The following is a 27,839-nucleotide window of genomic DNA, read 5'->3' on the forward strand; positions in this document are numbered from 1 at the left end:
TTTGTACTTCTGTTGATTGATAATTTGAGTTCAGGGTTGTATCTTGAAATGGGGGTAATTCTTAATGATATTTGGATTCTGCACCATAGCAAAATATGTTTAATTGCAGTTGCACATTGAGCCTGAAGTAACAACGTTTTAAGCAGGAACAAGGTTTTGCTTTAGGTCCAGATGAATGTTCAGGCTGAGACTGAAAGATAGCTCTATAAAATGGCTTTGCAGGGATGTTTGAGTCTCTACACAGTTTGCTCAGTGGGCAGGCTTAAAAGATTGCTTATCTACCTCCTCTGCAAAGTCAGCTGGAGACCTAATGCTGAGATGCAATGTTGCATAAACAATGTCCTCAGTAGGAAAGATTCTGTTTTTCTGACTTAGAGCAGTACAGTTGGGCTGCTCGCAGGGGGGTTGTGCAGCTTGTGTTGCAGGTTCTAAAAGTCTGCATGGGACAGGGAAATTTGGGCCATTCTCATACCGATGGAGAAGCCAGGTAGGAGAGCTGTCCCAAGGCTGGGTTTGTTCTTCAGAACCGACAGTGCCAAAATACGTAAAATGATTCTCTTTTTTATTGAATTGTGTAATGTGGACTCTCGGTACTAATGGAGTACAGAGTTAATGCCATATTTCCAGTGTCTCCTTTGATCAGCTTTCAAGGTCAAACTTTTCAGAAATAATGAATATAAAAATTATGTCCATACAAAATTGTCAAGCCGTAGTCGCATAGGATTTGTGACTCAAGTAATCTCATCAGAAACTGATTTTAGAAAAAGACCTATTTCAGGTATGCAAGTTGCTTTAACCTGAAAGTGCTTGAATACCTAGTTATACACTTTCTCCTAATAGCTCGCTTTTAGGAAACACTATGAACTTATGTTCTTTGCCTCACAAGTTAATCAGATACGCATCAGAAGATCCTTAGTAGAACAGCTGTCGTTTGTTCAACCTAAAATTGCATTCTTTAGCAATACATTGACAATGAATTGCAGAGATTCCCGTCAGCTCTTGCTGTTTGGTTGTGGAACCTGCCTAGTGCAAAAAGGTACTGGTACACCTCTTGTGTCTGGATATGAGACTGGAATGTCTCTGACAGTGCAATGACCTCAAGTCTCAGGAGGGATTTCCAGTTCAACTAGAATTTCCATTCTTTATGCCTGCCCCTTGGCTCTGGTTCTTCAGCAGTACTCACTTGTGCACATCTCTGTGTGCATGAAATCTCTTGCTGACTTCAGAGATACATTTCCAGGGTGAGGATTATGACCATGGCTGACTGCAGCTTTGAGATGCTAGCAAATCCAGTTCCGTTCACACATGCTGCATAAGTTACTGCAGCATCACTCTAATGTTCGTAGTCCACATTATTACAAAACAGGAGCAGAATCTGTCTTGTGTTCTGCTCACTGCATAGCATGCCCCGTGCTCTCTGTGCTTATCGGACAGAAAAGGAAGACTGGGATAGAAGAGAGAAGAACTAGGAAAAATACAGTAGAGGGGACATAGCCAAAGCATTTAAGTTTTTTAGTTTTCGTTTTCCAGTACTCAGGCATTATTTTTATTACATTTCATATTAGTTTGTGCCCCTATTCCAATTTTCCACAAATTCTTTGTTCTTTTCTCCTTCCATTTTACCCTTTTCTTTTTTTCTTACTGCATTTTTTTTTTCTTTTCTTGAGGACGATACTTTTATTTATCTTCCTCCTCCTCAGGTCTAACAGTGGCACACAGTCTTGCAGTGTTCAATACAGTCTCACTTATGTCAGTGCTAAAACTGCTGCTGCCTTACATGGAGCACAATTGGCTTTTTGTCTGTGTACCTTACCAGTGTTCAAAATATTCGGCCATCTTTTAGGGAGGAAAAAGTGCTTTTCTTCACTGGATGAGCCATGTGGAATCTGAAAGAGCAGCTGAAACAGGAGTAGGCACGACACAGTGCAGTCTTGGCCTGGCAGTGCTGTATGAGGCAGTCACATCACGCTTAGCTTGGGCTGTCTATGGCTTGAGGTGATGTTATATTGACTTGGGTGAAGGGATTGTGCCAGACATAAAAGGCAGAGTGGTTCAACTATGCAATGCCTGGCAGTGCCCTGGGACAGAGAGCCAGGGCAGGGGTGTGGGTGGACTTGGACTCCCTCTCCAAACAAGCTCACAGTCAGTGGCAAATACAATGGTCGGTCATTTGCCAAGAGCTTCTTTTAGAGGGTCTGAAAAATGTTCTTTCTTTTTGGTAAGGAAAAATAAAGGTGGAGATTGTAAATAATTTCTTATCACATTGTATAAAATCTCGAGTAGATCCAATTATTTGGATCTTTCTTATATAAGCTATAATGAAGAATCATTGCAGAGTCAAAAGATGTTCACCAGATAATCAGTCATAGTTGGCAGCGCAGGAGATGCATATTGATGATCTTCCTTTATACACTGCAGAAATCACTACACCAGAAATATCTAAGCAAAGGTTTGCTGTTGCATTGTGAAGTCGTATCCTTGGGATATTTACTATAACATGCAACTGTTTATCAGCAATTATCCCCATAGTATGTTGTGAGCATACACATGAATAAACCTCTGTGCATGACTGATAAGAAAATACTTGATAAAATAGATTTGAATGTATTTGCAGCAGCTTTCAGAGTTGAACATTTAAGAAATAAAGAATATCAAGTTTAGGACCATGCAACATTTTCAAGACACATGTGACTTAAGTAATCTCCTAACTTAGTTTTTAACTTACATTTTTTCAGTGTTTACATTTTTACACTGATAATATTTTATTTTAGATAGTTACCACAATAACACTTTATCGAAGAGTGGTGCATATGTATGTGACTTAGAAATGTGAGGTTTTAAGAGATTAAATAATCTTCTAGGAAATGGACTAATTGAAGGGTGACTCCTTATGGAAATGATAGAGGAACAGGTGATGGTGGAAAAGTAGGTTTATATGAGTACAAATGGAAATGAAGTTGAAAACTTGGGCAGGAGATAGTGCATTCTTGATTTCGCTACTGAGATGGGATGTAGAAGACAGTCACTTCTGTCTCTGACAGAGGTCAGTGTGGCTCTGTTGATGTATATGTTAACCGAGAAAATAAAGATATAACGTTAGATACAGAGAAGATGGGTTCTGGCAAAGCTTTTGAAGTGATAATGGGCAGAGGTCCATGGGTATTCAGTCTGACAAAAAGTTTTAGTCGAAGGATGTCTTCAAGATCAGTGTTTCTTAGAGGTTCTCCACTTTCATGGGATGCCCAAGCATGGTTATTTTCCAACATTTCCATTCTTACCTCCCATAATCTGGGTCAAAAAGACACTAGATCTATTCTTACCGTCTCTTGGTGTATAAGGAAATCTATCATGAGTCAGCACTACTCTCCTATTATTCGGGTTTCCAACATCTTTGTTTAGAATAAAGCTCCAAAGAGAAATCCATGATTTTCATGAAAAATACCAGCCTGTTCTCACCATGGGATGTGAGAGAGAAGCACCTCTCACTGAAGGTGAGGAGTAAAGGGCTGCTGGAACAACACACCAAATGTTTATTTACTCGTATGTATGAATGGTTTGTCCCTTTCCTAGGTTTTGCCCGTCAACAGACATGTTCCTGCACATTCACGCATACATTTGAGAAAGGAAGAAGTAATTATCCTTGTAGATAACCTTCTGTTTCAAATATTTTAACCTAAAAGTCTGAAGAATTTCATACACCAACATGCATATGTGCAACATTACTGAATTACGCTGTCTCTTGAATTAAGACTAGATTTACAACCTTCCCTGCTGGAGAAGGAAAATTTTGATAAAAGGTACTGGAGCAATTCTCTAGCCTTGTGAAAAGTGAGAAAAGTTTTTGTGCTTTTTAACACACCATTGATACGGTTTCAGCCACATTCTCTGAAACTCCCCAACTTGTATTGCTGCAATTAAGGACTTTAAGCAAATTCAGCTTGCTTTCTTATTTACTTAACTTTATTCTGTTTTCGCCCTTTTTCTTTCAACCGTTTCTTCTATTAGTTGACTGTAGGGTAAGTAGTCTTGTGGGGGGTTACGCTCAAGTGTTCATGGATCAGGAAAAGCAGAAATGCTCCTGTATGCTCTCTTGGTGGGTTCACTTTGATGGGACAAATCTCAGCTCAGGAACAGTTGATTTTCATAGACAAGATATTAACTTGCCAATGGGATTTCGAGGTTTTCTAGTGTGTTTCTGTGAACTGTGAAAAATTATACTTAGTGTAACTGCACTGGTTTGGATTTGGGCACAGAATAGTGCAATTGTGCAACTGTTTGCTGAACAAATGTTAATTAATAAGGTGGTTTTTTATTTATTTATTTTTTTAAGCTAATTATTTCACTAGATAGCATCTTGATGAAATTGAGGAGCAATATCAAATAAGACCAGAGCTTTTACAGTGAACATTAATTAGTTAATGGATCTACTCTTCATGTGTCTGTGTAAAATTGTTTCCTTATTCCCAAATCTTTGATGTAATTTTTCCCCATTCAGAAGTCTCCTTAAAAGAATTTCCTGTGCAGATTTATCCCTCCTTAAATACAACGGGAATGTATTTAGCATTTAATAAGCTCACTTTCCCTCATGTCTAAATTGGTCTGCATTTTCTGAATGTGATAAAAGAGAGTGAAATGACAAAAGCAGCGCTGGCAAACTATTTCATCCTTCAGTGAAAGAGTAGAATGGGGAAGGAAAGGGAATCAGCAGAGAACTGTTTTGTTCCTGTATGGATGAGCTGCGCATACTGTACAATTAAAGTTGTCCCCCCTTTGCCCCACTTGATACTTTCAGGAAAGGATACAGATAATCGCTTTTCTGGAGGTGACTTGTCGGAGGAAGTCTACACCTGCCTACCCTGCAGGGAAGGATGTTCTTACTGTACAGATGATACTCCCTGCTATGCACAGGAGGACAAGTATTTACGGCTTGCTATCATCTCATTCCAAACGCTCTGTATGCTGCTGGACTTCATAAGCATGCTGGTAGTCTACCATTTCCGCAAGGCAAAGGTAAGCAGCCTTGTTTTGCTTTAATCTTCCTTCTCACTGAGTAGTACAGACTCATTTATGTTAGGTGTGTAGCTTCTCATCTGGAGGACACTCAGCTTCTCAAGTAAGGAGCACAACTCTTTCCCAGAAGATTGGATTTCCATACAGGAATGCTTTGCTGTAGGCATGGAGGTACCTAAATTGTTTATGTAATTAAAAAAAACAAAAACTGAGCAAGTTGTCTCCCAGTGAAGTCTGCTTACATTTATAGATGGTCTGTAAAAATCAAGGAAACCTATTGTGTTCAAAGTCATTTTGGAAAATCAGGCCAATAATGGAGGTACCTAAGAAGGTATGTGGGTATTTATACACTCCAGATCTTGAAAGTCTCTGGCTCTTTTACCACTGCTAGGAAGGATGTTTGGTTTCAATATATTTGAGACTCTAGCTGGGTAATAAACTTTCTGCTTTTACCTCATTCAAAATATATTTACATGTAATATCTCATGCAATTTCACTGTTGGCTCAGTAAATGCAGAATGTTCTATGAAACTTCCAATTTACTAAAAAAAAAAAAGAATTTAAGCTGGCATATATTCACTACCTACATTTGGAAGACGTAGGTGTGCACACAATATGCTACATTGTTGAAATTAATAGCTTCATCCATTTTCCATAACTAGATAAGAATTTCCATTTTGGTTTTTGGAACACTTGATCCCACAATCTTCCTAATCCTACACTGTCTGTATTACAAATGTGTGGCTCATTTTGAAAGACTTTAATATCCTGGCAGGAAATCACAGAATGAACAGTAACATTATTTTTTTTTCTTTTCTGTTTCTGACCGAGTCTTTGCATTTAATGAAATTGCATCAAATGATTCAAATTACAGACCTAATTGTATTTATAGAGTTTTTCATTATGAAAAGTATTTTGTACGCATCTATCTAGTTGCCTAATGTTAACTTAGCAGAAGAACTTAATTTCAATTCTGAGAGGTTTTAGTCCTCAGGGTAATGTTGCTTGCTTTTAATGGTTGTGTAAAATAGATCATGATGAAAGAAGTGTTCCTCATGAGTAAAACTTTTCTCTCTAGTTCTGCAAAGTGAATAGAGTAGCTTACTTCATGTCCAGCTCTTGCAAGTTTGCCCTGATTTTTTTCTCAATAAAGTATTGATGGTTTTATAAGAAATTTCTATACTTGTTCATAAATAGTTTGAGGTCAGATATGAATGAAATTACAGAAACGAACTTGCAATTGAACACTTACATATGTTTTGATATCATATTCACTACTGTTAAAATATATATATATATTTATTAAACATACTAGAGAAATCTTGAATTTCACAAAACCTGCTAGTTATGCCAGGTACCTTTTTACTTTTGTGACAACCAGCCATTCCTCCAAAGTAAGCTACAAGTAAAGAACCAGACAGGATCTGCATTTAATACCAAGGCAAACCAAGAAGCATATACACACCTTTCCTTGTTTCTAAAGAATTTTCCAGACTTTATAAAAAAACCATAAGCCTATTCTTTTCCAGATTACCTGTTACCTTGAGAGATTTGTCATGACATCTGAACATGAGAACCAGACATAGAACTATTTTTTTTTCTTTTTTCCCAGAATGTCTTTGAGATATAGCATTTCATTTAGTTGGACAGAGATGGATTCAATTATAATTTAGCTACCTCAGAAGAAAGTTTGACTTTGCTCTAAATGTGTATTTCATAAGGAAAAGACAAAGGAAAGGGAGACAAAAAAAGTTATGTGGAGATTAATAATCCTTTCCTTTATGATCATGTTTTCAAGAAACAGAAACTGAAAAATAGATGTTCCATTGCTTTTCATGGCAGTCAGCTGAGTTTTTTTCTTGGATTCCTTTTATATTCAATATCTTGTTGGTACAGCATGATTTTAAAAAGAAAAAGATCTTGTATGATTAACATGAAATGAGAACCTTTATGAACAATGAGTATTTGCATAAGAAAACTGCTGGTTACATTCGATAATGACAGAAAATTGGAGTGAATGAAGAAAACCGGTAACTGTCTACTCTCCACCAAGGGGGAGAAGTCATGGAAATTAAAGAACAGCTATTAAAGTATTCAAAATACCTGCATTTTGAGAATTTCCAACTGTTAGTGGAGCAAACCTCAATTGGATTAGTGTATCCGTATGTGATTAAACTTGACTGTGTTAAACTGCTCAGATCTGTTGTACCGGGTGGGTGTCAGAGAAGAACATTTTTTGGATTCCCTCCCACATATGGCACTAGAACATTCAAATAGTTAGAAAAAGTAATTTTTAATATAGCTTTTTAACAGAAAGAAGTATATACTGCTATGATATTAAGAAATAGTCTTCAAAGTCTTTACAACTGCAAAATAGAGCGATCAGAATATAAAAATACTAATTTAACACCCCAGTGTTGAAAAGAATGAGGTGTAGATATGTGGCATTTTGTTGTAGTAGCTGACTAGTAAAACATGCTCAGTAAAATGGGAAACTGGGTGGGGTTAGGTTACCACTCTGGTAAAAGTGTGCATAAGAGAACACTACTCAGTGCTTGTACTTTCTGGACGTTCCTGGTAAATATTAATTTCAAAAAGCCAAGGTCTTGAAAAGTTTGGCAACAAAAAGTGTCTTGGGAAAAAACATCCCTGGCACCCAGCCTGTTACTTTGTGAGTTACAGGAGTTGAGACGAAGAACAGTAAAGGTCCACAAGGACTCTTCAGATTGCAGTAGAGGTGTCAAGCTTGGTATCAAAAAGCTGGCATATCAGGAAGAGCAGGTGCAGATCAGAAGTATTTTAGAAAAGAGAAAAAATATCTCAACTATTCAGATCACAGTGATTACACATATTAAGATCAAGAGGTACTCATAGTGGAAGCTACTGGAAGAGTCATTCATCTACTTGGTTTCATCAGCGGTGTGGAATATATGCTAGGTCTAAGCCAGTTGGCAAAATGGTTGACTGTCAGTAATAGATCTACTGCTCCATTCCCAGAGAAGATCATAGCAGTGAGAAGAGAGATGTTTTCAACAATTACTTCCAAAGAGTTATTGACAGAATGTGAAGGTACAATTTTATTTCTGACATGATCTTTATTACTAACCTAGGGTGTAATAATAATGATCTACAGGGAAACCTGGTAAATATCAATAACAGTGGTTTCATGGCTGAAGGATCTTGACAAAATGAATGGCTATAAATCAGCAAAGCCAGATGACAATCTTCTAAAAGTCAGCTAGTTCTGAAAGAACTTGAGAGGCTTCTTAAGGATCCTCTAAAGAGTCCTCTTTAGACTTCCAAAATAACTCTTCTAACAAGTTGCTGAATTATTTACTGTGGAGTAAGCCACTGCTTATATTAATAGCAGTAGAGGAGGAATGGAAGATAGGAAATGTGACATCTGCATTTATAGAGATTGCTGGTAATGATGACAAGAACTAAAGATCAGTAGGTCCAACTTACACACTAAGTAATTCATAGAAATTTTAATAAAGAACAGAACTACTAGGTCTGTGAATAAGTGTGAGAAGTACACTTTTGTGAGAATGTGATGTCCTTACAAATATATTTATAGCTCTGTGAAGGTGGATTATTCCATATGGATGAGGGTATTTTTTCCAAGGACAACCAACAAAAGCTCTTAAAAATGATGATCTCAAGGAGCGAGGTGAGCTACGCTTCTTGTAGGTAATTGAGAAATGACAGAGGAAAAGACAGTGCAGCAAATATGGTATAATTTCATATAAGGCAGGGAAATGGTGACACGGAAACAAATATTACTGTTCCTATTAGTCTATAACAAAAAGGAATTCAACAGATCTCCCAAATGGTAAAATAAATAAACTACATGTTATAGACAATTTTTAGTTCCTTTATGTCCCTCATTAGCACAGAACATCAAGGAGCTCAAAGTGTAAATCAATTCAAAAAGAGTTTTTCAGGAATCATGAAGGTTCTTGCCATTGTTGGTTATTTAATCACAGTGCTTTTAATGAAATATCTGGTTCTGGAAGTCCATACTATTTATTGTTGGAAGCGGGGAGAATAGACCAGGAAGGATGACTCTCTGCTGTTCTCCGTATTAAACCATGCCCTGAGATAAGACACTGGAGTCAAATCAGAAACTTTTGTTGAAGAGTCATCAAGTTAGACTTCATTTCTGATCTTAAAAGCATTGTAGTTACTCATCTAGACTTGCAGAGTTGCATTTGATAGATGGCAAAACCAATATCAGAGGGACAAATCAAAATTCAAGTCACTTGTCCAAAACACAGTTATGGAAAGCTATCGCTGGTTGCACTGACCAAAATTTTGCATTGCCAACCTATATATGAAACTGAAAATTAGTGACTTGAAGCAGTAGTCAGCGCTGGCAAACAGTACATAATGGAACTACAGGAAGATACTGTGAGAAAGCTCAGATCAATGCTGAGGAATTCATTTGAGGCTTTGTCAAACACAGGTGAAAGTGACTCAGCAGCTGTGAGATTAGCTCAGCAGCACTGTTAATAAACTGCAAGAGTCATAACTGGAGAAAATCACAGGCAGAAAATGTGGCCCTTTGCAGAGAAAAGAAAGCAGAGAGGGAGAACTCCAAAGTGGTAAGAAAAAAAAAACACACACACACACAAAAAAAAAAACACAAAGAAACGGAGGAATGCACAGAAGGAGTAGCAGAAGCTAAACCACTAATGAAAAGCTTTGTAGGGAAAGACAGAGAAAGATGAAAAATACAAGAGAGAGAGCAGATGCTGCTGCTATAGTGGGAAAAGATAAAGCATTTCAGCAGGGGAGTAGAAGGAAGTGTGCCAAACAAAGCCAAAAAGGAAAAAAAATAATAAAATTAACAGCTAATACAGAAGGAAACTTGAAAGAAATCTGTAACTATTCTAGACAACCACAATGCCAAACAGTAATGAAAGCTGGAAAGGCTGACTGTGACATTAACACGAACTACAAGAGGCTGAAAAACTCCCAGGAGATGAAAATTGATCAAATCCCATCAGAAATGCTGACAGCACCTGACAGCACCAGTTCGATGACATTGAAGGATTTCTGCAGCGGAGCCTGGGAAAAGGAGATTTTTTCTCAACGGTGGGAACATTGGAGTGTTATTAGAGGGCCCCAATAGGATGATCTTGCTGAATACTGCAACTGGGGAGACATCCAGGCTTCTGCAGTGTGATACTAAGGAAGATGAAGCGACAGTGGATGCAAAACATGGAACAGGCTTAACTGAGGCTTGCAATTGGAAAGGAGCGTATAAATTAATAGGCTCCTCTTATTTCTTTGCTTTTCAAAAGGCTTTGACAGACTGTCTGAAAGGATCTTGCAGAACATCTTTCAGCCCCATGGAATCAGATCTGTATGGCTGTGTACAGAGATACAAAATGTTCTCTTAAGTCTTAACAACTAAAAAACAAATCAGCTCAAGGTGAACACTAGCAAACATTGTTGTGTGCTATGCCATCATTATTGCTTGAATAATGCAAACATTACTACTACAAACACGTCCAAAAAGTATGAGGCACTAACCTAACAAAAGTAGCTGGATAGGCAAGGACAGAAATCACTGATGTTATAACAAACATTCTCAAAACTGAGAAGCTGAACAGTGATTTTAGAAGAAAATTTATCAACAAAGTAGGAGAGAATTCATCTGTGTGAGAAGTGTTATGTGAACCAATGGAGAGCTCAAACCAGGGAGCAACCAACTGCAGTATTGACTAAATGCAATGTGAGGGCAGCGGAGCAAGACACCATCATGAAGAAACAGAAAGCTTAAGAAATTTTTCTATTTTGAAGTTAACATATGATTTAAAGGACTGAAGATCTACCAGAACGTTAGAGAGGAAACCAGCTACCTTGTAAACAAGATCTTCCAAAAGTACTGGGCTCTGGAAGGACATCACCTACAAAGAAGCTAAAGAGCTAATCAATTATCAGACTGCCATCAGAAGGATCAGAAAGAAGAGCTGAAAATAACTGACCTTTTCATAGGGGCATACCAGTGCAACCATGGAGCTATCAGGTAGAATACTACTGCTGTGAGGAGTCATAAATGCCCTTACAAATGGTAAGAACCTCTACTGGCAAAAAGAACAGAGATGCTGATCTCAGCCCTCGAGTGGAAGAGGCTAGCTGCTACTTCTGCCCCAGGGATGAAGGAGAGATGAGAACATGACACCAGCCTTGGCTCACACTGACAGCAACCACAACACTTGGAAAAGATTGTTTTCAGCTCTTAAAAATAACATTAAGTGCTTAGAATAAAATATTCAAAACAGTGGTTCAGAAGGGTGTTGTAATATGGCATTAACAAGGATAAAGAAGAGCAGTAGATCCCATTGAAATTAAGGGCTTTGCCCCATTCTAAACCATATATGCTCCCAAATAGTAGAAATTTATAACTAAACCGCCTTTTATTGTGTTATCTTTTATTTCCCATTTATGAACACTGTTGGAAATAAAGAAAAAACACAAATGCATTAGAGAAGAAAAAAATTTATGGAACACTGATCAAATTAAAGCTTGCAGTTAACAAGACCACTTGGCTAATCATCAACAAGTATAAATCGTTTTAACTGTGGTAAATAACAGTAACTGACTGTTTTTATATTGTTTTTACTCTTTGTTGAATATAGATTTCCAGTGACTGGGGTTCAAGATGACTAGATATTTTATGGCACCAGTTTCCTATTTATTCCCACTAGTGTAAATGCATTTAAATGTTCTGCTAAATATGATTTCTAAATCATGAAGATTGGCCTTAAACAATGACATTTTAAACACTGCATAAAACTCCACATAGATGGAAAGACAACATGCAAATGAATCCTGTAGTTCTTCTTTTTAATACTAAGAAATCAAGAATTTCCTTTCATCCTTACTGCAACCGTGATAGGATGCAATAATTCAGAATGAGATAATCACAAGCTATTGATGTGTGATACATCTTTAAATATTAAAGCTTGCTGGCTTTGCAAACATACCTTTTTCTCTAATGTAAATCAGCCAATCCTTTCTCTTTTTTTTAACACTACAGCGGCATCTTGATGTGCTTGTGCCTGGATGCCTTTAATCTTTGGTGCACATTCTGCTTTTTTCTCCCTAGACACCAATTGCTGACATTTTAGCTGAAGTGGAAACTTGATAGAGGGAAAAGATCTTGCGCAGATGGAGCAGCTGCCTTTACATGCTGTGCTGGTGGGCATACCTGACAGTTCACTCAGCACATACATATTCTGTGCAGCGCTTTATGCACCTTTTCTTCGTTATATCCTTGGGTGAGAACCTAGTTTCTTGTGATTTCTTGGGGAAGTTTATTGTAGTCTTGAGGTTTGCAGCTTTAAAGATGTTGACGAGGTTATTTTCAAAATAGCTGTTGCTTTTAGTGGAATTCTCATTTCCTCCATTCATAAAACAGAACTCATAAGATGTCCTTTCCTATTTTTCTGCATAGTTAAGATATGCCTTTAGGGATGCTGTACCTTTATTAATTCTCACATAAATAATTGCAGAATGCCATATTGAAAAGATAAGTGCATGGGCTGTTAGCCTCTGTTAGCAGTTGAAAATCAGAAATGACATACTGGCTGCTGGAGTTCCCAAAGACAGTGAATGATGGCTGCAGCAGTGTTATTGCTGTTCATTTGCAGGGTGTTGGGGCATTCACTTCATAAGCCCACAGGTTTCACATCTGTGTGTATTTCCATTTATTATAATAAATGGTTTAGGGGAATTAAGTACTTGCAAAGAGAAAAATAAACCTATTTCCACCTCAGACATTGTAGGCCCCAGGACAAACTGATGCGTGAAGAAAATAAAGATCTAGATATACAAAGAATATCTAATGGATGCTCTTCTAATGGAATGAGCAGGGCAATAGGAGGCACAATTAGGCTACACGATGGTGCTCACTAGACAGGGTCTACCCTAACGGACAAGGTAGGTCTTAAACGAGACTTTTCATCAATACTCAGCAATAGCTGTAAGGATCCAAAATTCACAATCTTCTCCCTGTATCTTTATATTAAGCCAGATTTTCTCTCTGCAATGTTGAATTAGCACATATTCTTAGTGGCCATCCATAAAACATGCAAAGATTGTAGGGCAGTATGTTGCCTTCAAAGTGACATGAATCAGCAGTGGACTAGGACACATTTGCTCCACGTTGGCTTTCAGACTGATTCATGGCGTGTACTTTCTTAGCCTTAATGTCTTGCTATTCAAAACCTTGGAGTTCGGAATCATTGTCACCTTCTATTCCATCAATGCTCCATAAAACTCTGATACATATACATACAGCAGAGAGACCCAACGTTCTAGTCAGTGGAGCAGATAACAGATTACTTCTAATACAGGGTCCTGGCTAGGAAGATAGTTGTCACCAGGGAGAGACAAGGCTGTAGTAGCCTCGAATGCATATGTAAGTTTAACTGTATAATAATCTGATTTTCCTTTTAAAATAAACATAAAGAAAAAAGATAATTGAATCCTTGAATTTCAACATATATTTCCCAACAATGAGAACTATTACAACATAAAATATTTTTTTCCAAAGCAGTTTTGGAGCTAGAAATTAAACTAAACTCAACACATTGCTAAGCTTTTTGTTCATCTGTTAATGTTGGTCTTTGGTTCTTGAAGACTTTTGCACATATATGCTCCTTTCAGGGAAGTCGAGTAAACTAGATGGACGTTCACACAATGTTTTACCACTGATTCTTTGATGCAGTAATTTCAGGGTAGTTCCATTTACCTGCAGTTTCATTTGGATTTGTGAATGGACATTTACAGGTTTACTGGGAGGACACTTCCTGTCATGTCAGCAGAATAACAGTGACATTATTTATTTATCCTCCTATTTGTCTTGGAGTTGTATGCTGCTGTGAACCTTCCTTGTACAATCAATAGCAATAGCTAAGTCCCTGGTGGGTTGCACGATGTCCTTGGCGTGCTTCCCTCTCCAAGAGCAGACTTCCATCTGAACAAGGCCTTTCTTTTTATTATAACCACCTTAGTGTAAGCTAAGAAGAACTATTCAAAGTAAAAGCCCATCTTATAATGAAGGGACTTTTCAACCAACAAGTCTTGAAAATTTAGCAGCGACAATCATAGGTGTTTGTCTATGGAATAAGTTTTTGTAAGGGGTTCCCTGAGCTGACACGTCTTTGTCTAATAGACAGGGCACAGATTTGGAGACTGTAATTAACTGTAGCCTCCTCAGATCATTCAGACTAAAACATATGCCTATTCTTCATTCTTTTTATCGTCTCTTTGGGTGAAAGTTGAAGGTTCGTAGATCACAAGCAGCAGCATTATACTGTCAGCTTCTCTTTAGGACTTTGTGCTGTAAACAGTCAGGTTGCTTGCTGCCTTCTCTGTCCCAGCCATGCCTCCCTCCCTCTGAAGTAAAATCCTGACATTTTCCTCTGACAACTTCTCATCAATATCAGTAGACCTGAAAAAAATACCTTCATCTCCTCCTGGTTCCCTCAAAGACGTCCCAGCTACTGCTTTCTTAGTTACGGTAGGAACCTACTTGTTATCTAACATCTTGTTGGACTCAGCTCACTTTGCCTCCAGCTCTGCCAGAGTCTCACTGAACTCTTTCTGAGTTCCCTTTTATTACATGTCTTCTGCCAATCCTTGCCTCAGCTTGCTGTCTTGTGCCTTGACTACTGCAGTGCTTTCTGCTAGCCTTGGCAAGTGCAGTCATGGCCTGTTTGTATCTGTTCAACACGATGCTGGAAACAATTCCCTATCCTGCCACTTTGTGCTGTCCTTATTGCTTCTCTCTGTTGGCAGCGTACATAAGCTATACCTTCTTGTATTCAAGATCCCCCATGAGCTTTTCCCTCTCTACTCATGCTATTTATTTGATGCAAAAGTGTCAACACCAGCCTCCATCATCATCTTGTTACATTTTTCAAATACACCCCTTGTTCCCTTCATGCTTTCCTCATACTTGGTAGGGGCTTTGTCAGAGCCTCCCCTGCTCTCCATATTATGTCTTCAGATTCAGGAACTTACAAAGTGTGTGATACTGATAGGCTGGGAGTGCTGGTGGCTAGTTACAATAAGTGATATTGCCTTGTTGTTCCCTTGGTCTTCCCATCTGTCCTTATCCATCTGTTTTCCTTTAGCTTAAACTCTCACTACTTGGAACAAGGGCAGTCTTCCTTACTTTCTCCTTGTGCAGGGTCCACAGTAACTTAAGGATGACCTGGGGCTGGGTCTTTCCACCATACAGTGATAGGAGGAATAATTATATGTAGCAATATTTCCTTCAAAGCCAAGTGTGCTTTTATTTTCAGTGAAACATACAACCCATGATTAATTTTTTTTAATACAAGATCGTTTAGTGTGATAAATTCTGAGGAGATGAAAAATCTCACCATTTTGGGGGGTCAGCATTTCTCAGATAAATTATTAGTTTGGAGTGGTTTAGCCATTTGGCTCTCATAAACGAAAAGTGAATAAAATAAACCGGAGTTGGATTTAAAACCTTCAGAATTATGAGTTTTTGTTTGATTTGAAATTAGTATAATGATCATCATCTATAGTTCGTTTGCCTTCTTAGTCATGTGAATAGTGAGTTTTGTTTTTTTTCTCTTTATCAAGTTTTCTGTACCCTTCTCTTCTTACATCATGCTCAGTTTGTTTCCTCTGAGATATCATGGGTCTTGAGCTTTGCAATCAGGTTGTTTTTTTCTCCTGTAATTTACCATAAACTATTTCTTTCCACATGATTGAGCTACAATTTATATAGACTGTTTTAGTGAGCTGTGGCATTATCTTTGGTAATAGGCAATGCCATGTTGAATGAGAAAGCTGAAATCCAATTCAGGTGTTCCAAAGCTATTTGTAAACTGAACCAGGAGAACATGCACAACGAGCCTTGTATCCTGCTAGTGAAATGGTTTTTTTTTAATCCATCAGATTTTTTTTATATATTCTGTTTGATCTCCTGCTGGTTAAACAACTATCGATACTTTATCCTTGAAGAGCACAATGCCTTTTTGTCTTCCTTTCTCTTCATTTCTGCATTAATTGAATGCATACCTAGTGAAGCAGGCTCTTTAGATGATCCAGAATTTTGATGATTGTTATCTTACATATTCAACTTTTAAATTAACCATAAGGATGTGAATAGATTGAAACTGAACTTGGACATTGTTTACCTCCTTACTGATTTTTCTTCACTTCCATATTCATTACAATTTGGTAAGAGCCAGGTATCTTGATCGAAACTGGAGGAATTCCTGGTCTTGTAACAAAGATGTCCCTGGGACATTAGCTAGTTTCACTGTGAGGGTTCTTCACCAATAATATTTTTTCAAGTATCTGTATTGTAGGTGGTGTAGTGCAACTTATATGCAGCAGGATTTGTACTTCAAAACGTAGAACAACTTATCTTCATGATATATCATAACTGGTTTCATTACTTCTATAATAGAAAAGATCAAGGGCCACATGAATTGAAAAATAAAGTATTTGGGGATTTCTTGGCTGCCTGACATCATGTGCACTTTTAATGAAATTGGTTTATGATTGATGGCTGCTTGACCTTTGCTTTTCCTGTTTTGTTTTTTTCCTCCAAGTAAAAAGTAAATTTAATGATTACATTTTATTTGGGCTTAGCTATAACTAGCAATAGAAAAAAATGACCTTTGTGTAAGTATTTTTTAAAGAGGAATAAAAAAGCCATGAGGATTATATTTATTTGGTTTAGGAATATTGCACAAAACTGCAAATGCCAGAATATTCTGACAACTTGCCAATATTGCTTAAATGGAAACATGGAGCTGTAAGCCTATCTTTGGAAAATTGGCCTTTGCTGTGAAATTTACTGTATTTGCAATCCATATTCTATTAGGAGGCAATTATTCAAAGAGAACAATTATCATTAAAAGTATTTGTCAGTGTGATAAGAGGTTGAACAGGGCATAGAATTTCACATTGAATATTTTGCAAAGAAATTTTCAAAAGAGACACAACCATTTCCGCTTTGAAGTGAAAAGCGTTTCGTGCAAAAGAGTTCCTTGAATTTTGTAAGACAACCTACATTAATGAAATGAGATCTTGAAAATTCCCTTTTTGCTGGGTAGCAGTCCTACTCGGTCCTTGAATTTATTATAGAGAAGATAAAAAACAATGATTTACTTTTCTGCTTATTTCATGGCAGCGCTCTTCTAATTTTTTAACTCCTTACAAGCCTGTGTACTTGGGGAAAGCCTTTTAGATAAATCTCCTTTTTTTTTCTGACATTGTTAAACTAGAATTATTCTTTCTGCTTAGTGGACTGTGGTTTGTCCTGGGATAAACCCTCAAAATGTTGTTTGCCTCATGTGGACAGAACCATCCCGTGCTAGGACAGTCCCCTCGTGCCAGGGAGCGTATGGTATCTTTTCCTGTCTCACCAATACTTTTAGAAGGCATCTCTATCAGCAAGAAAGTGGATTTCTGAAACTTGAACTTTTTTTTTTTTTTTGTGGAATTGAATTGTTTTCCAGACAGTCCACTATGTGTAACTGAGGCTTCGGAGGAGTCTTTCCAGTTGTTTTGAAAAGAGTAGGAGAGCAATTTAGAATCATGATCCAACAGCTTCTCTTCACATCTCCTGTGTCCTCACATGTAGGGTATCTATAGCTCATCTACAGGACCTCCAGACCTGCAACATAAGGGCCATGCCATAATATTCCTCCTGGAAGCACCAAAGAATGAGCACACTGCTGACACCTGTACCTTTAGCTAAGCTTTTTGTTTCACTTGTTTTGAGGCAGTTTTGCTTAGTGATTTATCTAATCTCTTCGAATGCATCAGCTTAGCATAACAGAGCAAACCTCTATCTGTTCTCTGTTTCCTAGCTTCTGGGCCATTCTGCCATGCATCAATGTGTGCTTGCCAGCAGCTGTACGTTGAGTGGTAGGTACCCTTTACAGTTTAAGAAGTATGAGTATGTGGTATGCAAAGTTGAGACCAAAGAGGAAATCTGTCTTCACTTTTTTCTAATGATTTCCTTTAGGCCTTGTTTATCTGGAAGGCATGATTGCATCCTGGTGGTAAGCCACCTTTGCCAAAGGAAATTTTCTTTGAATCACAGCCCCACTCAGTCATTTATTACATTATAAAAATGGCAGAACTATTTAATAAAAGAGAAAAAAAAATCTAATTATGCCAAGTCGTCCCCTTATTATGTTTCCATGGTACCATGCTACATATAATCCACTGTGACATGTGGCCACAGAGAAATCTGCAGGCTTCCTGGACTGACACCAGAAATCTACAGTTCTGTTAATTCATTAATATAGAGTGTACCGGATACAAAATTACTTCAATTTTATTTTGGCTTTTATTTTTTTTTTCATTTTTCTCCTTTCTGAAAATACTTTGAAACTCGTATCACTGACTTTGTGTGAAAATATTCAGAAATTCAATGCTAATTAAGGCTGCTGTATTTCCTGGATTGCTTAAGACCACACAGAATTGTAATGCAGCATCTTCTGTGCTTGTTTATACATCATTTTAACTTTCGGTTTTGTTATACTTGATGCAGCTTGGATGGCTACACTTTTTTTTTTTTGAATTGCCCTTGTGCAATTAATTGTTGAGCATTTATTTATGACCCTCTACCAGTACCCAAAAGGCACGTAGGACTTGAGTTTCCTAATGTGATTTGCTACAGAAATTGTGTTACTTCCTGAGACCTGGGGATAGAGAATTATTATTTATCTCGAAGACTATTGATGTGGTCAACATAGAATGGATGGACCAAAAAGCAAGCAAATCCAAAGGCATTTTTTTCAGCCCTGGTCAAGAAAATGTGCTCTGCTAAGGCATATTGGTAAGGGGGAAGCAAAAAGGAAGACTGGGGATACCTGGCCTGTGCTACCTAGGAACTCCCCACCTTCTCATTAGTTTCACAATCTACAGTAAAACTCTAAGTTAAGAGCTGGATTGTCACTAGCATGTATGGAACTGATGAAGAGTTCCTTCCTACCGTAGAGAAAGGCTCAGGAGCAAACAAAAAGTGCAGTAACACTGAATTACCACTTTTGAAGTGTTGTGACATGAATGTGGTCTGGCTCTGCATGCTGTCCTCTAATGATATCCGAGTTACACTATGTGCTTGCTCCTCAGCTTTTGTAGTCACCGCTTCAGTTTTCCCCCAGGAGCTGCCCTCTTCTTTTGGTCAGTTTCTCTATGAAGTAGATGAAGATAATATTTGGAATAGAGAATGAAACTCTGTTTTTATTGCTTGAAACACATGCAGTTCCAGCTCCTTCAGATCCAAAACTGGAAGCAGTAATAGGATAAAAAAACTGGCTGAAACCCAGTCTTGGAATGAGATTGGTGAGGAAGGTCAATGCATTGCCTTGATACCATCATCTTAACAAAGGCATCTGTTCATATGGTTTATGTCTAAGTCTTTATTTTATTCTGATCTTTTCATTAATCAAATGTCCTGAGAAGCAGTGTGGCTGAAAAACAGCAGGAAGTTCGAGAGGACTATGAGCCAACGCTGAGCTCTCACCACAATTCAGGAAAATCGTATACTCGACAACAGGGGCATACCCAGTAGGCTCAGCAAGGCTGTTATTCCTCTGTTCGGTGGTAGTGGGGTTGCTCGTGGAATACTGAGCCCAGTTTTGTGCTCTGTGGTTCATGAAGTGTGGGGAAACTGGAGAGAGCCCAGAGGATGACTACTGGTGAGTGCTAGAGCATAAAACCTACTGGTAAAGCCTGTGGAAGCTAAGCTTGAATAGGATGGCAAAGAAGAAGCTAAGGGGCAATCTAGTAGCAGCTTATTTGAAGGGTGTTTATAAAGACAGATCCAAACTCTCTTTAGTAGCATCAAGAGTTGTAACAAGGGACAACAATCACAAATTGTGGGTTGGGAAGTTCAGGCTGGGAATTAGGAAAAGCTTTCTCACTAGGAGAGAAGTCCCAGACCACAGTCAGCTACCCACCAGTTACCTAGCTCCATTCTTGGAGGTTTTGAAGGCTTTGGAAGACAAAGCCATGGCTGACCGAATTGCTGTTGGCAGTACTCCTGCCTGAACCAGGAGATGGGACTAGATAACCTGTAGAAGTCCCTTTCAACAAGCATTTATATGAGTCAGTAATTCTTTGAGACTAGTTACATTTCATTATGCACATTATGGATTATTATAATGTTTATTGATTAGATGCAAAGCATCTAATTGGATTAGTTCTGTGAGTTACTCTGTATTAAAGATAGCTGTTGGGATGCCTCTGTCTCAGCTGGACTGCAGTCCTCATTGCTTCACAGAACAACAAAAAACTATGATAAATGGTTTGCTTTCTGTAATAGCATTTTTGTTTGTTTCTATTAATGAGAAAAGATATATGAGAAAGTTAAAAAATAGCTATATTTCTCTAATAAACAGTGAGTGAGGCTTTCTATAAAAGAATTGCTCCAGAGAGACAGCAATGTTTGCTTCACAGGAGAGCAGAAGTAATGAGCCAGCCTTTACTTCTGTGCCTTCCTAATTCACAATATCTGTACGTGCTGAACTGAGATTTCAGTACTGAAACCAGAGTTTTAGTAAGAATGTCTCTGACTGTCTCTGTGTTTGGACCACCCCCACACCCAGGGGCAAGGTCTCCTTTCTCACAGGGCTGCCTTGCACCTCAGCATCCTGACTTTGCTTTCCTCATCCTTGCCCTGAGGCTCTGTCTCCTCTCCATCACTGCATCTTGCTAGAGTATCCAAAATAATCTGCTATGGGGTGACCTTGACCCACTATTATGTCTTGTCTTCCAAGGGGAAGCCTGCAAAGGCAATTTCAGTGTAGCTGCTCCTGAACTTGTTTATAGAATAAACACGCTACATCCTATGTTGTGACATCCATCATGTGGCATTACTCCGACCCCTATATCTGGGTTGCAGATTTGCAGTCAAATCCTGAGTCTCACGTGGAGGTGACAACTAACCTCTGAGCTGTTAATATAGGAGTATATCTGGACTTTGTGAATATTTGTAACTTCTTACTTTAAATCGCCAGCAGTTGTGTGACTTTGAGCAGTCACCGAAGTGCAAATGGCCAGTAGCATCTCACAACTGCTAGTAGCTGCATCCCAGCTGAGAGGAGAAACTGTGAACATTTCGAGTTTTATCCTCTTTGAGTTGGAGTGCTGGTCCGTACTGCAGTGGTTTTATAACACGAGGGTATGTCCTCAGCTGTGAGTCCTGTTCCACTGCCTAAGTCACGCTTGAACTCAGTTTTTCCATAAATGCCTCCTGAAGTATTTAACATGCAGATGCATTTTACTGTGCTATTGTGGTGGTTTTGCTGTGTAGATCTAACATGACATACTCAGCGATTCAGAAGTTATCAAGCCCGTCCACCAAATGGGGGCCTTTATGTCCCATGTCCTCGCACTATTTTGCTATTTGCTATCATCTGCCTAAAGCTATCTTGCATTTTTCTAGTTGGTCCTTTTGATAGCTTACTATGAAACAGCTGATTGCAATTCTCTTGAATTTCCCTTATGGCTGACAACTTGCACTGGATTTGCTGGAATTGTCTTAGTGGGCCATTTGTTCATAGCAGAATTTAAGGATTGTAACTTCTCTCTAAGAAACTCAAGCTCAAGATGCATAAGATGGTAGAGACCAGTACATAACCTGGTACCTGGTCTCCATCTTTACTGTAATACTTGCCATAATATTTTAATTGCTTCCTTTTGGTTTGATTCCAGATGGAGGCCAGATTGAAGCTAATGCCTAGTTCAATAATTATTTTTCCTCCTTCAACTTAAAATAATAATTATTTTTAATGAATATCTCAAAAAACAAACAAAAACAACTAAACAACATGGGAAAAGTATGAAAGAGGTAAGGTAAGTATAAAAGTTAGTATGAAACTAGAAGCAAAATAAATTGCAGTGTCAATTAGGTGCCTGCAATGTGTAACCATTAAGTGAGACAAGGAAAACCAGAAAGGACAGATTTACTGACACAAATAACTAAACACAGAAATGAAACCCTTGAAAGGAAAATGAGCAAACAGACAAAACAGTAAATAAACAGACCTTACACACGTTCAACAGCCAGAGAAATAAATAATCAACAAACAAAAACCCAAATAAATGCCAACAACAAGCAAAGCAGATTAAAAAAAAAAAAATCAACCCAGGCAGCTGATAAGGAAAAGAGAAAGAAATTGACATGACGTTACATGCAAATGGAAGAAGATTCCCCTGGGCTTTATCCTAAAATACCCTGATTTCTGTGAAGGAGGTTTTTAATTATACAGACAGCATTGGTGGAGGGCAAAAGGCAGAGGCTGTGGATTGCCATTTGCTTCCATTCTTTCATTTACTTTCTTAAAAGAGAAAAGATTTTTGTCCTGACATATGCGGACATATTCACTGCTATGTACATATTGAAGTCCTATGGAAGCAAATATTTGTGGTGCTGCCTACAGCCACACCTTAGGTGCCTGTATTTGCGAAGTCTGCGTAGTGGCAAATTCAACTCTTGGTGGAAAAATGGTGCTCCAAGGCTGATAGAAATGCTGTCTATCTAACATAGGATACCTTCTATCTCATGTCTTAAGTAAAAAACCTTTTATTTTGGTTTTCACCCCTTTAGCTATTCCCTGTTTTTGAAGTTTTGGTACTGGCTGAAGGCTTCTCACGCCTTCTTGGGCTGTAGCAGCGTCACTGGAGGAAAAAACGAGTCAAGTGAAATATAAATATTTCAAATAAATGTACTTGTCTTTTATAAACTGAAAGCTTCCATGTTACCTTTTTCTTGTTAAAATATATACTTTTCTTTACAATAAAGAAAATTAAAAAATGGAATTTCAAACTCGTTGTTTGGGAGAGTTTTCTACACTGCAAAAACAGAATTTTGCTGGTGCTGTTTCTTATTTGAACATTTATGTTTTTCTTCATCAACAGGGATGCCATTCATCTCTGTCAGAATATCTACTCCAATTTCTGAAGAATCTTGTTACAAAAAGCTGTGAATGTAGGGTTAAAACCTCCATTTTCTAAGTATCAAAGACAGAGATAAAGGCACAGTCACGACATGGATTCAAGTTCATTTTGAATTTCAGTGTTGTTGTGGAATTCATATTTCTTTTAGGGCACAGAAGAGAAGTACATTGTCAGAATTCATAGATAATGGTTGCTTCAGGAACACAGGTGAGAAGAAAATCATAGAGGAGTTTATTGTTTTGGGAGAAGTGCTGGAAATGTGGCAGTTCTGTGCCCCTGCATGTTACCTTATCATCTTGCCATCCAGAAGAAAGCTTGATAAGAAAAGGTTGATCAGGGTGCAGAAGACTTATTTATAAAAGGATGTTCACACAGAAGTTGTTTGAAGATTAATTTTTTAAGAACATTTTTATCTTCTCTATATGATACACATTTCACCTACTTTCTTGGTTATTCTGTCATATAGAGATGCATAGTATAAAAAGAAGAAAAAAAAGCTTCTTCAGGGTTTGAGGGCTGACTGATAGTGGGAGACATGAGTTCACTGGTTATGGGCAAGGCCCCTCTGCAGTAATTCCCAGTGAGTAAAGTGGTGTTGTCTTAGAAAGATGTTGTGAAGAAAAACTGTATCAAAATGTGTAGAGTCAGGACCACATAAGGAGTCTTCTGGACATGGTCCTATATACTACTTATTTTTACTTATGATGTAGTGATTGGAACTTTACATCACAAAGTGGGAAATGGTAGTGGAGGCAGATTTTAACCTTTTATAATCTTTCTATCTTTTCTTCCTTGTGTACTTCACAGAAATTTTATGTCTTGCTCAGGCTAAAGTTATGTGTTCATTAGAAATGCGAACTAAGTCATACTGTCATTTATAGTTTGTAAAATATATGCAGTTTCTGTTCTACATGTCAAAGCAGTGCGCACGATCCATTAACTTGAAACATAAAAGCTATAAAATAATTGAGAGTTTAGTCACTTCTTAATTAAAATAACATGAAAGTATTCTATTTAATGGTTTCAAAAGTGGCACCTAAACATTTACTTCCAGCTTTTTGGTGCTCTATGAGCTCAGAACAGAAGTTTCTGCAGAAAGCAGTCTTGAAAAGTTGTCTAGATGTATTGATTTTTATAGTGCCAGTTGAATAAGTTGAATGTATATCTGAATACATTAATAAGAATACATAAGCAATTTTACTACAGCAGCCATAAAAGATAATATCATCCATTTGGTTTTTGTTTATAGTTTTGGGATGCTCATAAAAAAAATAAACATATTGTGAATACAGAATCAATGTGTTTTGTTTTGGACATTTTTTGTCTGTTGATATACACGCTTTGTGTATGTCTCTGGAGCATCCTTGTAGATGAAATGAGGCAGGGCTGTTTTGTGAGGAAATGCAGTATGGGAGTGTGGGACCATCTTTACCTTGGTAGACTAGTGGGTGAGCTTCCCCCTCTATCCAAATGACAGAAATAAATTACATAAAGTGCTAGCTCAACTGAATTTGGTATGTCACTGATAGAGTGGATTGTGTGAGCCTAAAAAAACTTACAGTGGCATTTCAGTTACCCGTTGTCTAGCTCTTTGCCTTTGGGATTAAGCTTATACTTTACCCAACATCAAAATGTATTAACTGAGAAAGAGAAGAGAAAACACACCTTAATTTGGGCTTTTGAAACAAATGTCTTGCATTACAGGAGACCAGTGATGAAAATGTAAATATGAGCTCTGCTTGTGGGTCAATTTTCAAGTTTCTGCAATTGCTATGACAGGCATTGCATTCTATTTGGTACATAACTACAGTTATGGTAGTTTAGCTGTTTGTGGAGCTCTGTTTTGTTTTGCTTTGCTTTTTAGGGAAACTTTTTGTGGAAGCATGTAAGTTCCAGGAAAATTTTGCTAGAAATATGTATGTTTCAAGGTCAGGGTGTAATTTTAGAGTGAGTTAGCAGAATAGTTTTGTGATCCTTAATATGTAACTCTTGCTAAGAAAGTCTAAGGTTCAGATCCATGGGTGACAGAACTCACAATAATGAACTAAAGCTGCACTACAGAAAGCTTAAGAGACATTAGGGAGAACTTTCTAAAAGTGGAGGTTAGGAATAGGAAAACACACATGCACTTTTCTTTCTGGCAAAAAGAGGAATAATGTATTTGCATCAGAAACTGAGAAAACAGAATGAGGCATTGTTACAGGGGATACAAAAATCTCCATAGTTCTTCTTATCCTTTTTATCTTGAACACTGAAATTCTATGCAACTCTTACATTGCACTGTCAAGGAAAGAAAAAAGCAAAGGAGGATTTGAAATCTTCAGTCTGTGTTGTGTTTCTAAGACTTGTTCCATCAAGAAAATTCCACCAGTTTTTGCAAGTCAAAAATGGATTCCAGGGCACCAAAAATTTGACTGTAAATCTACTCATATAGGGCTCTTTTTTTTAATGATTGCTTTACTAATGAAAGATAAACATCTCTCATCTAAACCCATTAGAGAGAGTACCACAGACCATTGATTCCAGTCCATGAGAGGATTTTATTATGGGAAATGGTTGAAATAGCATGAAATGCATGATTTTTCAAAAGATTTTTGGCAAATCCTCTTTTGTTGTCTTATCTGACCGCATTGCTTGCGGTCAGGAACGTGCTGCCTTCATCCAGAATAGTGAATGAAAGACCCTCTCAGAGGAAGGAGGTAGCTAAAGAAATGGAAAGCAGTGTTGATCTTTTGTCTTTAAGATAAGGTGCAGATGCACTATGCATAAATTATCAAACTTACTGGAATAATCTTTATATTAAGGAAAAGAATTGATTTTTTTTTTTATTTTATTTTAAAATGGAAGAAAACTATGATGGAGACTGCATTAGAACTGGTAAGGAAATGGCACAATATTTTACAATCCTGACAAGTTAATGTCTAAATCAACATCTTTGTACAAAGTTTCAAGGAAAATAAAGGTGCTTTCAATCTAAGAGTACATTCTGTATTCAGTAAAATTGTAGATTATTTATACATACTGTGGAAGCCAAGTCATCAATATTAAATAGGCAGGTCAAAATGTTCAAAGGGCTTCTTGAAATTTAAATAGTACAGAACAAATTCTGCAGTTAAATTCATATCTGTAATTTCCATGATTTGTAATTCCTCACAATTGAGAGCCATTTTAGCAGTTTGAAAATGTATCCAGGTAATGTGTTGAATAATATTTAACATAGGAATGAGTGATTTTTGAAATTGGATTTTGTAAAACACAGCTATTGTAATGGGCTGGTGAATTAAAGAATGTGGAGCGTGACAACATGATAGACAGCTTAATACTGTGCTAATAAGCATTACTGTGGAAGCATTACATTGGTGGAAGTGAAGGTGCCTTTTGCAAAGAACTCAGCATCTAAACTGCACACAGAGAATTTTCTAATATTTTGTATTGTCTTTTTTTTTCTATTTGTTTGTTTCCTAGAGTATCAGGGCTTCAGGGCTGGTGCTGTTGGAAACCATTCTTTTTGGATCACTTCTTCTGTACTTTCCAGTAAGTCAAAACGAAATTTTTTTTGGAAAATGATATCTTTGCCAACATTTAAAAACATTGCATGAATCACATTGGTAACAAATGTGTTCATCAAAATTAGTTATGTAATGATTAGTCTAATGTGTTTAATAAAATGTGCTATGTTCTGTAAATATTCTTAAGAACACTTGGATGTTTTACTGTATTTGAAGAAATTCTCCATCTTCGGTTAAAGAACATTTCATTTTTATTTAATTTTTTGTGTGTGTGTTTGTTCTAGGCTAAACTGAGTTTTAGCCTTGAAAGAAGATACCTCTCTGCTCTGCTAGGGGAAAAATGTACAGGGTATGTAAAAGGAAGACACTGATTATATCATATATTTCTTGGGAATGCAGTACAAGGGAGGGTGATTATTTTAGTGTATTATTGCGGGTATATATTTTAGTAAGTGTTTCTGAGGCCTCATGACATCTGCAATACCAGGTATTTGGGAAAATGTGATGGCATTATCCATTTAAATGGGAAAAAAAAAGTGATTTCACATTCACACAAGGAATGTATCACAAAACTCTATGAAATATATATACTTTATTTTTTCAAAAATCCCCCACTGAACTCATAAACCCAAGGTAAAGCCTAGATAAACCAAGGCATCAAAGAGTAAATCAAGTGAAGTGAATAGAAAGTGTGCAGATCAGGAGACAGAAGCAAAGATGTAGTTGTGGATTGTTTTAAAATATGTTTATGTTCTCTTTTCCTCAGTAGTAAGAATCTTCTGTGCTTTTACAGACAGTTACTGAGTGACTGCTGGAAAACAAAACTCCTTAGTGGTTGTGGAACAAATAGCGAACAAACTGTAGCAGAATGAAGTGTGAAGAATGCTATAATAAACACAAATCCTGGTGGAATTTTTATGCATTATTTTTTGAATTGTGTTGGCCTTTCAAGTTCTAAAGAAAAGTGTGTGCATTTCTTGGATGGTTTTATGTGTCTTTTCATCCTTGACTTTGCAGATGTCAGGAAGAAAGAAGTTTTGTTTTTTCCATATTGTACAAATGCTTTTTACTACTTGCATTGCCTCTCCCCTGGGTTTCCAGAGCTCCCTTCATGTTCTTTTCCAGTGAGAAGAACAGGAAGCCCATGCAGTGCTCCCTCAACTGGTATAGAAATGGTGTAAATCATGTAAGGAAATTCATACCATAAAGCATAATAGGGGGGATTTCCTTTCCATGGCTGTCCCCTCTTGCTTTCCCAGAGAGCCATGGAGCCATGTCTTCCCACGGCAGAGGCTCTATCAGAACCAGTCGGTGTTTGTACCACATTGGCTCCAAAGTTTG

At 37.5% G+C, this 27,839-nt stretch overlaps 1 protein-coding gene across 3 annotated transcripts in view; it reads left to right on the forward strand.

Annotated features, from left to right (window-relative positions):
• GPR158 (G protein-coupled receptor 158) overlaps positions 1–27,839 on the forward strand; it is a 199,248-nt gene that overhangs the window by 86,770 nt on the left and 84,639 nt on the right. For all 3 annotated transcript variants that reach the window (XM_083827610.1, XM_083827611.1, XM_083827609.1), the window contains exons 4-5: positions 4,793–5,010; positions 26,455–26,523. In XM_083827610.1, the coding sequence (XP_083683736.1) occupies positions 4,793–5,010; positions 26,455–26,523 (287 nt within the window). The remainder of the gene's footprint in view (positions 1–4,792; positions 5,011–26,454; positions 26,524–27,839) is intronic.

Source organism: Anser anser, assembly GCF_964211835.1.
Source record: "Anser anser genome assembly, chromosome: 2".
NCBI lineage: Eukaryota > Metazoa > Chordata > Aves > Anseriformes > Anatidae > Anser > Anser anser.